Raw genomic sequence first — 12833 nt, 5'->3', positions numbered from 1 at the left:
TATAGATTTATTTTCCATTATTTATTAATGTCACATATACTAACATTCACTTAAACCTTTTATATATGTAATTATTTTATATATGTAAATTTTGTTTCTTGGGATCAGACTACTTGAGGAAAAGAGACTTCCCTGGCGGTCCAGTGGTTAAGACTTTGCCTTCCAATGCAGGGGGAGCGGGTTTGATCCCTGGTCAGAGAGCTAAGATCTCACATGCTTTGGGGCCAAAAAACCAAAACATAAACAGAAGTAATGTTGTAAAAAATTCAACAAAGACTTTAAAAATGGTCCACATTAAAAAAAAAAAAAAAAGCTACTTGAGGAATGATCAAATGGCCTGTTCAAACTCAGCCAATTAAGTAAGTGACATCATTGGGACTCAAATCCAAGTTTTCCGATTCTAGTGCTGGGCTTTTATTTATTTTTATTTCCCTATAGCAGAGTTTCCTTCCTGAGTATATACATGTTTTGAATTCTCTGATTTCTTATGGTAGGGACTGCTTATATGTCTGTTGTATACTTAACCACACTTTGCTTTGTGTTATACATAATATAAATGACCATCACCCTCACTGGATTATGAGTTTCCTGAAGGTAGGGGTCACACCTTACTCTAATGCCATGTACAAATTCAGGAAATATATATTGAGTGCCCTACTATGTGTCAGGCACCTGTGGAGCTTAAGTTTAGTGGTACGTAGTTAAATATTAATTGAAATTTTATGTTTATTTTTTCAGTGTATCCGGAGTGTATACACCAGTAAGATCATAAGCAGTGATCGAGATCTCTTGGCAGTGGTGTTCTATGGTACCAAGAAGGACAAAAATTCAGTGAATTTCAAAAATATTTACGTCTTGCAGGAATTGGATAATCCAGGTCAGTAGTATTCTAAGATCAGCTTTTCCCTTACATGAGGAGGTCACTAACGTGCACAAAGAGGGATGTGGAGAAGGAAGCAGATAACATCTTGACTAGGAGTATGCTTTCCTGCACAAGGGGGTTCTTACTGGGGTGTAGACTTTTGTTATGTGGGTTAAACAGATCTGGGTGAGAAAGAGCTTCTGTTAGTCTTGTAAAACAGTGACGCTGTTCCGACTTTTCTGCCCATTTGACTCCCTGTCTCTGATCAGGTGCTAAACGAGTGCTAGAGCTTGACCACTTTAAGGGACAGGAGGGGAAGAAACATTTCCAAGACCTAATTGGCCATGGATCTGACTACTCCCTAAGTGAAGTACTGTGGGTCTGTGCCAACCTCTTTAGCGATGTCCAGTTCAAGATGAGCCATAAGAGGATCATGCTTTTCACCAATGAAGATGACCCCCACGGCAATGACAGTGCCAAAGCCAGCAGGGCCAGGACCAAAGCTGGGGATCTCCGTGACACAGGTCGGCATTCCCCTGTTCTTTTATTTTATTTCTTTGCCCGCATTGTGCGGCTTGTGGGATCTTAGTTCCCCGACCAGGGGTTGGACCCGTGCCCCCTGCAATGGAATCGAGGAGTCTTAACCACTGGACCTCCAGGGAAGTACCCCCCTGTTCTTTTTTATAAATTTATTTATTTATTTATTTATTTTATGGCTGTGTTGGGTCTTTGTTGCTGTGCACGGGCTTCTCATTGTCGTGGCTTCTCTTGTTGCAGAGCATGGGCTTCAGGCGCGCAGGCTTCAGTAGTTGTGGCACGTGGGCTCAGTAGTTGTAGCTTGTGGGCTGTAGAGCGCAGGCTCAGTAGTTGTGGCACACGGGCTTAGTTGCTCCGTGGCATGTGGGTTCTTCCCGGGCCAGGGCTTGAACCCGTGTCCCCTGCATTGGCAGGCGGATTCTTAACCACTGCACCACCAGGGAAGCCAGCCCCGCCCTTGTTCTTTTAACTTGGCACTTAATTTTTTTTGCTTCTTTATAGCTGATGTCAAATAGTTGCTTTTCACCCTTCAGAGTAAAATGAAACAATAAAGTGAAGCTGGGGGAGACCCCTATGTAATATTCCCAGTGAAAATGACCAGGCCATTAGTTGTCTGAAGGGCTCTACCAGAGGGAGCTTTTCTTGACTTTAACACCACCACAAATGGTGGTTATTTGACTAAGTTGTCTGAAGTCATTAGAGCAGCCGATCCCCTTAACCACTTTCTCTAAGTCCTGAAAATATTTATAATCAATCTAGTTCTTTGGGAGCTTTTAACAGCATATTTAAACTTAACTGAAAAAAATTCTCCCTTGCTGGAAATTGTTTCCCCTCACTTTTGTCTATCCTCGCTCCAGGTATCTTCCTTGACTTGTTGCACCTAAAGAAACGTGGGGGCTTTGACATATCCTTGTTCTACAGAGATATTATCAGCATAGCAGAGGATGAGGACATAGGGGTTCACTTTGAGGAGTCGAGCAAGCTCAAAGACCTGTTGAGGAAGGTTCGCGCCAAGGAGACCAGGAAGCGCGTGCTCCACAGGTAGGCACTAAGCCTGGGTCAGCTGCCCACAAGGCCCCTAACTGATCATAAGCCGTGCATGGCTTTGACCTCCCTGGCTCCTTAACTCTGGGCTGTACCACTGCCTCACTGTTCATCTAAAAAACTTGCTTTATTTCAGGATAGCACAAGCTATTTGCTTCTCTTTCTCTAGAAAGAGCTGGTATGCTGTTTCTCCAAAATAAAACAGCTCTCCACTCCTTTGGGGTAAACAGTTGTGGCCTAACGGTATCCTCAGTTGCACTCACTAGGACATTGTTTTCTTCTCCTCTGTAAATTGGGGATAATGACAGTACCTGGTATAGAGCAAAAACTCAATAAATATTAGTTATTATCATTGTTGTTAAAATTGTGTTATTCTAATTTCTTATAAACTTGAGACCAATAAGAACCAGGTGGTTGGATTATCTTCCTTTAGAGACCTTTGACATTAGAATCCTAAGGCCGCCTCAGTGTTTCTTCCTAAAGAGCATCAGACTTTCATTTTAGGCTAGTTTCCTCAGTATAGAGGAATAAGACCATTGGTAGTTTTTGAGCTGTTTTCAAGAGATTACTGACAATTCTACTGGAAAACCCATGAAATTAAATATTTTAAGGAAACCATGAAGCAGCTCATTGCTACAGTTATAGTTTTGTCATTGTTCTCCTTTTCCTCCCAGGAACTATTTCTCTTTCCTCAAACAATCACCCTGTCACCTTTTGTCCTTCCTGAAATAGTGGAATATTGTTACTACTACAACTTGGAAATCTACACATATTGGTGGGAGTGGCAGGGGGGATAAAATGGTGGTTAAAAGTAGGTTCTAGAGTCAGATTGGCTTGGATTCTAGTCCTCTGCTGTGTGACCTGGGGTAAATCATGTAACTTCTCTGAGCCTCAGTAAAATGGGAGCAAAAATGGTCCCTCATTATAGGGCTGCTGTGATGATTAAATGGAATAACATAGTAATTGTAAGCGTTAGCTATTCTTACTATTTTGTGAAAGAGTCATTATAGGATACTTGGTAGTAATAATAATAAATTGGAGCTGTTTGAGAATTAATTGCCTAAGGCTTAGAAAATTATTACACTTATTCTTGCTATAATAAAATAATAGAATTATTTTACTGCATAATTATTGTGTGCCAGGCACTGTCCTAAGTTCTTTTTTTCTTTTTCTTTTGAATTTTAGAATTTTATTTATTTTTTATACTGCAGGTTCTTATTAGTTATCCATTTTATACATATTAGTGTATATATGTCAATCCCAATCTCCCAATTCATCACACCACCACTCCCACCCCTGCCACTTTCCCCCCTTGGTGTCCATACGTTTGTTCTCTACACCTGTGTCTCTCTTTCTTTCTTTCTTTTTTTTTTTTTATAAATTTATTTATTTATTTTTGGCTGCGTTGGATCTTTCTTGCTGCGCGCGGGGCGTTGCGGTGCGTGGGCTTCTCGTTGAGGTGGCTTCTCTTGTTGCAGAGCACGGGCTCTAGGGTGGGCAGGCTTCAGTAGTTGCAGCACGTGGGCCCAGTAGTTGTGGCTCGCAGGTTCTAGAGCGCAGGCCCAGTAGCTGTGGCGCACGGGCTTAGTTGCTCCGCGGCATGTGGGATCTTCCCGGACCAGGGCTTGAACCCGTGTCCCCTGCACTGGCAGGCGGATTCTTAACCACTGTGCCACCAGGGAAGCCCTGTGTCTCTATTTCTGCCCTGCAAACTGGTTCATCTGTATGTCCTAAGTTCTTTGTTAACATAATTACCTCATTTAATCTGTAAAAACAGTGCTTTGAGTTGGGTTGAAACCTACCCATTAGTAACATTTATTAACCTTAAATCATTTCAGATGAAGTTAAACATAAGCAGCTTGTTTTGTGCTGTGGGCTTTCACATTTTCCTTTCCTTGGTATGACATAAACCACATGATGTTATACTATAACTCTGTTTTAACTTAGAGTTATGACATTTTCAAGGTCGAAAGGTACCTTAGTTTATAAATGTGAACATTTAATATGGGATGGGGGGACTAACTGATTTGCTCTTTTGGTTCAGAAATAGAACCAAGGTCTCTTGAAGCCTGAGGCCAGAGTAGACCACATTGACCAGTGCTTTTTCCCAGGATACTAAAATTTAGAGGGCACAACAATTTTTAAAAATTACTTTTGCAGATTGTGCAGTTTTTAAATTGGTTACATTTATTGTCAGCTCTCTTTCAGCAGCCTTTAGACAACTTTGTTTAACACCTAGTAAGCCAGAATAATTTAAAGTAGGAAGCCATCAAATGGGTGGTGTTATTACTAATGCCCATCTGTTACTAATACTCATCTCTGGGGCACATCATACATTACCAGATTGTACCATACCTACCAGGTGCTTGCTCCAGGAACCTAAAATTTCTAGTCAGGGCTCTGTCCCAAACCAATGTTCTTTCTACTGTGTGAACCAATATACCTTTGAACTAGCTATAACTTGTTTAAACATGTTCTCTTCTTTAAAGTAAATACTGCTAAACATTCCACAACAGTGAAGATTGGGTTATTAATTTAAGACTTTTCTTCTTTTGGGATAAAGGTGTTTAAAGCTATAAATTTCCCTCTGAGCACTGATTTAGCTGCATCCTATACCTTTTGATATGTTCTGTTTTCACTTTCATTCAGTTCAAAATCATTTTAAATTTCCCTTGTGATTTCTCCTTTGACCTCCTGGGTTATTTAGAATTGTATTGTTTACTTTCCAAATATTTGAGGTTTTCCCAGATTTCTCTCTGTTGTGGATCTCTAACTTAGTTCCATTTTGGGTAAAGAACATATTTTGTATGATAGAAAAACTTTTTTTCTTTTTTTCTTTTTGGCTGTGCTGCACAGCATGTGAGATCTTAGTTCCCTGACCAGGGATTGACCTGTGTCCCCTGCAGTGGAAGCGCAGAGTCCTAACCACTGGACCACCAGGGAATTTCCAATTTCAGTTTTTTTAGATGCATTTAGACTTGTCTTGTGTCTCAGTATATGGTCTGTCCTAGAGAATGTTCCGTGTGTGCTTGAAGAGAATGTGTAGCACAGGTTATTTTTCTGTTCTGCCTTTTTTCCCCACAGTATTGTATTGTAAATATTTTTGCATGTTGTCTTTATTATAGAACACATTTTCAAGAGGTCCTATTGCTGCTTAAGATGTTGATATAAATATTCTGGAACAATATGTTATAATGGAAAAGTACCTGAGCTTTGAATCAGACATACGTGAATTTGAATACCAGTTTTCATTAGTTGTATGTCTTTGGGCAAGTTAGATAACATCCCTGAGCCTCAGTGTTTACATCTGTAAAAATGACAACAACAAGGTTATTGGGTAGCAAGTAACAGAAACTGACCCTTGACTAATTTCAGCATATTAAAACAAAATCCTGAACAGGGTGGGTAGTATAGGAACCAGGGTGGCACCAGGAATCTAGAAAATAAGAATTATTGACAGTGTCTTTGGGGTACCACTGTCAGCAAGCATCCCCTCCAACCGTGTCCTTTCTTGGTCACTGTTTAAGACCCAGACTCTCAGGAGAATAAGTCTGATGGCTTGAGCTTGGGCCAGATGTGCCCATCTCTTGGTCAGGGTAAAGCACAGCACCTGGATGAACATTTTCCCAAAACTGCAGTGGGGGAAGGGTGGTTCCCTAAGAAAAATTGGGGTTTCATTGTTAAAATAAGAGGGAAGGTATGCTAGACAAGCAGAAGCAGCAGATAATATAGTACTTATAGGATTATTATAATGATTAAATGAGAGAATAACTGTAAAGTGATTTGATAAATTGCTAGGCTCAATTTAAAAAATCATTATTTTTTTACGGTACATCCTTAATCATTATTTTAAGGAGTTAACAATACATTCTGAGACTAATTTTTTGCAATGTAGACCCTGAGATGTATTACAGCAAACTTCATTGTATTATTAAAAAGCTTTATATTTGTATTCGAAAAGCTTAGGTTATTGGAGAGAATAAAACAAATCAGGGCTTGGGTGCCATGAATGAATTTTAGATAGGAAAATATACTCTTTCTGTCCAAATTAAAAAATTTTTCTCTCCTTCAGGTTGAAGCTTAAGCTCGACAAAGATGTAGCGCTCACTGTTGGCATTTATAATATGGTCCAGAAGGCTCTCAAACCTTCTCCAGTGAGGCTTTATCGGGAAACAAATGAACCAGTGAAAACCAAGACCCGGACATTTAATGTAAATACAGGCAGTTTGCTTTTGCCTAGCGACACCAAGAGGTCCCAGGTAGGTCTCTGCCTTCTTACTGAATTTTGTCCTGTTGAAGAGTTAACAGGGAGGGGGAGACATGATCAGCCTAACTAGTTAAATAACTTTCATGTACGCATCTTTCTAGCCAAGCTGTTGTCATTACCCTTTGGAATATGGCATCTGGATCAGTAATACCTTGGGAGCTAGAAAGTTAGAGCCAGTATTTGGAAGAGGTGTCAGTGAAAACTTCAGCCCTCGATCAGCCAGCACATGCTACTCTGAGTCTTAACAGTCTAATTCCAGTACAATGGCAGAAATTGTTTTATAGTTAACTAGGGAGATGAGCCAGGGAAAGAAAGTGCGTTAGGTGTGAAGTGCCCTCGTTTTAGGGAGAGAGTTTTTTTTTTTTCTTGCCAAACTAACCAGTTTTTCCTGTGCCTTGAAATGATACCCTCATGCCTTTCTTAATCTGAAAGACTGACTAAGGATGCAGAACATTATCTCTCCTCATCCTCTCACCTTTGTTCAATCTATAGAAGGATTTTTTTTAATTGAAGTACAGTTGATTTACAAAGTTCTGTTAATTTCTGCTGTACAGCAAAGTGATTCTGTTATACATATATATACATTTTAAAATATTCTTTTCCATATGGTTTATCTCAGGATATTGAATCTAGTTCCCTATAGAAGGATTTGATATCTGAAATTAAAATCAAGTGAGTCATCCTTCCTTTTTAGTTATGCAAAACGTGGGAGAGCGATTTTGCCTAAGTTCAGGACCTAGAAGGATCAACTAAGTGACTAAAATTAAATATTATTTTGATTCAACCCTTGAGATGTCTTTTGGAGCACAAATTTCAGGCCAGAGTGTCTTGCCCTACTTTTCAGGAGGAGAAGACGACAAGAAATTTCTCCTTCCATTTTGGAAGTAGCTAGTTTTCCATGTTGGTTTATTCATAGGCAGTAGCTCTTCCGGTTACTAAGTTTCTTTCTTGATTAACTGTGCCTACAAAAAGTCTTAAGGGCTCTGTTTTTGTTTATAAAACCCAAATTTGACCTTTACTAAGTTCTGTTACTAATCACATATTTAGGATCAAAATGCAAATGTTAAAGTTTAGAAGTAGTATGTGTGTATGTGTGTGTGTGTGTGTGTGAGCCTCCTACACTGAGACCTAGCACAATACCTGACGTAGGTCCTCTCAATAAGTAGGTAAGGTTTGAGCATCCTTTGTGTGTCAGGGATGATGCTGAGGGTTTAGTACACATTAAATGAGGGAAGGAACAAACGCCTGAAGAGCATGGCCTTTAGCACCAGATAGATGTGGTACAGTTCAAAGCCCAATTCGGTTGTATACTCTGGAGCAAGTTACTAACTATAGAGCCTCAGTTCACTCATCTGTAAAACAGAGTTTTTAACATTTACCACCTAGGATCGTTACAGATGATAAACTGGGTGGCAAAAGTAAAGTGCCTGGCTGGCACTCAATAAATGTCAATTGCTGTTGATAGGAGGAAGATGCCTCTGATGAGCCCTCTTCCTGCTCCTTAGAAGAAAGCTGATTTTAACTTGCTAGTGTCATATGGCAACTGTTTCGCATCTCTGTGTAGCCTCGCTATGTGGCCCTCGTTGTTCCCCTTCTATAGACCTATGGGAGTCGTCAGATTGTATTAGAGAAAGAGGAAACAGAAGAGCTTAAACGGTTTGATGAACCAGGTTTGATTCTCATCGGTTTCAAGCCCTTGATAATGCTGAAGAAGCACCATTACCTGAGGCCCTCCCTGTTCGTGTACCCCGACGAGTCCCTGATAAATGGTAAGGGGCCTAAACCAAGGATAAACAAATAAGTAACGCAGAAGGCAATTTACTGAGCAGCATTCCTAAATGGCTGCTGCTGGAAACTATATAGGATGTGTTAATAATGGGTATTTTGAAAGTGTCTCATGCTCAAATAAATTTTGGAAACGTGGGACTAAACAAAGTTAAAGAGATTTCTTTAGGAACTATAATATACTGATAGCATTGTGAATATCCAGGAGGGGATATGGAATTAGCATATTTAAAACTTAGTTGCTATGAAATTCTTTCTTTGAGGCATTAGATAGAGAGTTCGGGAAAAACAAAAAACAAACCTGGCTTCTTCCCTAGTGTTGCAATTAAAGATGATATGAACTTGGCCACTGGGTTTATTTGTGCTGTCCAGACCTATATTCCTCTGTGCTATAGCTAATGAACCTCCCGGATCTGACATGACTGGTTTTCATTAGCAACTAGGGCTTATGTCATTAGCCTAATGATAGTAAAAGTGAACTGACAGTAATAATTCACACCCCTAAATGGAGTATTTGAGGTGCCCTTTCCTTTCTCTTCCTTTCTATGCCTCTGCTACCCTCACTTTACCCTCACCTCTGGGTCCATCACCCCTGACCTATCGAAGTATCATAAACACTTTTAAGAAAATGGAAGAGAAACTGTAGGTTTATAACATGGGCTAAGAAAGGAGGAGACATCTTTAGGATATAGACCCCTGGGATGTTTGTTTTCCAGGGAGCTCAACCCTATTCAGCGCTCTACTCACCAAGTGTCTGGAGAAGGAGGTCATGGCAGTGTGCAGATACACACCCCGCCAGAATATCCCCCCTTGTTTTGTGGCCTTGATGCCACAGGAAGAGGAGCTGGATGACCAGAAAATTCAGGTGACTCCCCCAGGTATGTGAAAGAGATAATTTCAGTGCTTCTGAACATTGCTTAGGCTTTGGAGTCATTCCTGGGATACCAACTCAGACCTGCTGAACCAGAGTCTCCAGGAGTGGGACCTGGGAAATGTGTATTTATAAGATTGCACAGGTGAATTTGATGAACAGCCAGGTAAGGCTGTCAAATATGGTTGTGCAGTGCACAGCATGTACAACTGTACAAGGGAGCTCTGCAGCCAGGGTTGAGAATTGACTTCATAGGGACTGTTTGCAGGTTACTGGCATAAGTTCATGGGGTCTCACTGCTGACACATTCTTTACTAAAAACCATTGTTTGGTACCCTTGTAATATTTAATGGTTGGTTTATCTCTTGTGTACACCAAAGCAGTGAGGTATCATGGAATGACTGTGGGGTTTTTTGTTTTTGTTTTTTTTAATATTTATTTATTTATTTGGTTGCACCAAGTCTTAGTTGCGGCAGGTGGGCTCCTTTGTTGTGGCTCTAGGGCTCCTTAGTTGCGGCTCCAGGGCTCCTTAGTTGCGGCTTCAGGGCACCTTAGTTGCGCCTCACCTGCTCCTTAGTTGCGGCATGTGAACTCTTAGTTGCGGCATGCATGTGGGATCTAGTTCCCTGGCCAGAGATGGAACCGAGGCCCCCTGCATTGGGAGCACGGAGTCCTATCCACTGCGATTGACGCCAGGGAAGTCCCATGACCATGGGTTTTGAAGTCACACTTGACTTTGTCTTATACTTATGTGTCTGACAGCTCATTTTCTTTTGTTTTAGACCCTTCTCTTCCACCTGTTAGCTGGCCAACTTGGGCAAATAATTTAACCTTTCTGTTTATGTTCCTTATCTGCAAAGATGAGAATTCTGGAACACCTTTCTCTCAAGGTCACTTCACATTTGAAATAAGTTAATAAACATATAAGTGCCTAGCACAAAGCAGCCAATAGATGACTACCATCAGCCAACAGATGACTACTAGTCATCCTTCTTTTTAAAAAATATTTACTTATTTATGCCTGTGTTGGGTGTTTGTTGCTGCACATGGGCTTTCTCTAGTTGCGGTGAGCGGGGGCTACTCTTCGTTGCGGTACATGGGCTTTTCACTGCGGTGGCTTCTCTTGTTGCAGAGCACGGGTCTAGGCACGCGGGCTTCAGTAGTTGTGGCGCGTGGGCTCTAGAGCGCAGGCTCAGTAGTTGTGGTGCACGGGCTTAGTTGCTCCGCGGCATGTGGGATCTTCCCGGACCAGGGCTCGAACCCGTGTCCCCTGCATTGGCGGGCTGATTCTTAACCACTGTGCCACCAGGGAGTCCCATCCTTACTCTTTAGCCATGCTAATAAAAATTATAAAGTAAGTCTTTGAATGTGTTATATTTCCAACCCTGGTCATCTGAATGCTCAGGAACACCTTTTATGTCAGTTCTTAGGCTTTGTCTCTCAGTTCTGTGCTGATGAAGCAGAGGCTCTCCAAGCCCCATTTCTCCTTTGCCAGTGGGCTCTCGGTGAGGCTCTGTCAGTAGTGGGCGCTAGAGGGAGACATTAGGGCCGTGGAGAGCTACGAGACTTCCTCTTGCTCAGTGCTGTTGGCATTGCCAGCCAGGGCTTTTCACCTGGCAGCAGCAGTGGGTTCCAGTCTCTAGATTTTTCAGTCTTTCTAGAACCCGTCAGCAACTGGACAGGGTCAGGCTGGTAACCCTTACCTCTTCCCTTCTAGCACATGGTGGGGGCTGGGGAGCAAAGGGGAGAGGTTGAAGCTCGGAGGAGGGGCCGGCAGAGTTGGATGTAGCCCTCCAGGGAGGGGCACTGTCCACCTGGTTCTGGGTGTATGGAAAAAGCTGGCGGCTGGAAGCTGGCTGGGGCGCCACTGGCAGGAACAGGAATTACCTGAGGAGGAGCACTCCTTTCAGGTCCCCCTCTGGAGACTCCAAAGGGAGTCTGCTAGGCAGATGCTAACGGGAATCAGCTGGTAAAGGAGAAATGGGATTTGCAGGGTCCCAGTTCCAGCAGCACAGCACGCAGAAGGGTGCATTGGAGCTGAGAAAAAAACGACAGCTCAGGAGACTTCCCTGGTGACGCAGTGGTTAAGAATCCGCCTGCCAATGCAGGGGACACCGGTTCGAGCCCTGGTCCGGGAAGATCCCACATCCCGCAGAGCAACTAAGCCTGTGTGCCACAACTACTGAGCCCATGCGCCGCAATGAGAGAGAAGCCCACCACGCTGCAACAAAGATCCCACTTGCCTCAACTAAGACCCAACGCAGCCAAAAGTAAAATTAATTAATTAAAAAAAAAAAAGGAAGAAAAACGATAGCTCAGTGACTGAAACCTTTTGTTGAGTCAAATCTCCGAAAACGTATCTTTCTTTCTTTCTTATTCAGGCTTCCAGCTCATCTTCTTGCCCTATGCTGATGACAAACGGAAGGTGCCCTTTACTGAAAAAGTCATGGCAAACCCAGAGCAGGTAGACAAGATGAAGGCTATTGTTCAGAAGCTCCGCTTCAAGTACAGGTGAGTGATGGGTCATTCACAGGCTTTCTTCTGGAACTGCCTCCTGTGTTGAAGGTCGTACTGGAGATTTGAGTTAAGCATAAACCAAGAGAATGTGATTTTATTCTTTTCCATTAACTGATAGATAATGAGTCTTTAGAAGCTATAGGGAGAGTGGAAGTTCTTTTATTGAAGACTCTGGAATTGTGCTGTTTACAGCTGGTTGACCTGCTGTGTTGTGCTTAGAAAGACAGGTTAGTTAGTTGAACAAGCTCCGCAAAGCAGCAGTAAGGAGAAGATTCTTGGTTGGCCTTCTCCTTGATTGTTTGTTGTCACACGGTGAGTAAAAGCAAGTAAATCCAGTGTAAATTGTCATGGGGTTGAAAAAATGATTATATAATGCACATAGACCATCTCCCAGAACCTGCATAAGGTGACACCAAACATAATTTTTTTCACATTTCATCTTTTGTCTCTGGGCTACTTCCCTAACTCTGCCTACCTGTGGGCAAAATGATCTTCCTTCTCCAAAGGAAACCTCCTGGTGTAGTCCTTTGTTGGGCAAATGGAAGCATTGTTAAGGTTCTACCATGTGCCATGCACTGTTCTAGATACAATTCCAACAGTATCTCATTTATTCTTCATGAGAACCCTGAAAGTTTTGGTGCCCATTTTACAGGTAAAGAAACTGAGGCTTAGAGGAGTGAGGCAGCTTGCCCAGACTCACCCAGCTAGAAGGAACTGGAGCCAGGATTCAAGTCTAGGACTGTATGCCTCTAGATTCTTTCTGTCTTTACTTTCATGTTGCTATCGAGTATGGGAAGAAAGAATACTCAGGTTCGTTATCTCCCCACCTCCCACCATCCCTCTGTTGTGTTTTCTCTGTACTTACCTCCTCTGGCCCTGCCTCCTCTGTTTCTGTCTCTGTCCACAGCTTCCAGTGACAGACAGGTGGGCAGGTATTGTTTTGCTTTAAA

General features: G+C 42.1%; 1 protein-coding gene across 1 annotated transcript in view; it reads left to right on the top strand.

Annotated features, from left to right (window-relative positions):
- XRCC6 (X-ray repair cross complementing 6) overlaps positions 1 to 12833 on the top strand; it is a 29110-nt gene that overhangs the window by 7251 nt on the left and 9026 nt on the right. Inside the window, exons 4-10 of the mRNA XM_057557376.1 lie at positions 739 to 877; positions 1132 to 1386; positions 2257 to 2440; positions 6516 to 6702; positions 8311 to 8479; positions 9212 to 9373; positions 11748 to 11877. Coding sequence (XP_057413359.1) covers positions 739 to 877; positions 1132 to 1386; positions 2257 to 2440; positions 6516 to 6702; positions 8311 to 8479; positions 9212 to 9373; positions 11748 to 11877 — 1226 coding nt within the window. The remainder of the gene's footprint in view (positions 1 to 738; positions 878 to 1131; positions 1387 to 2256; positions 2441 to 6515; positions 6703 to 8310; positions 8480 to 9211; positions 9374 to 11747; positions 11878 to 12833) is intronic.

This window comes from Balaenoptera acutorostrata, chromosome 11, assembly GCF_949987535.1.
Source record: "Balaenoptera acutorostrata chromosome 11, mBalAcu1.1, whole genome shotgun sequence".
Lineage (NCBI taxonomy): Eukaryota > Metazoa > Chordata > Mammalia > Artiodactyla > Balaenopteridae > Balaenoptera > Balaenoptera acutorostrata.
This window is presented reverse-complemented; position numbering and strand designations above follow the sequence as displayed.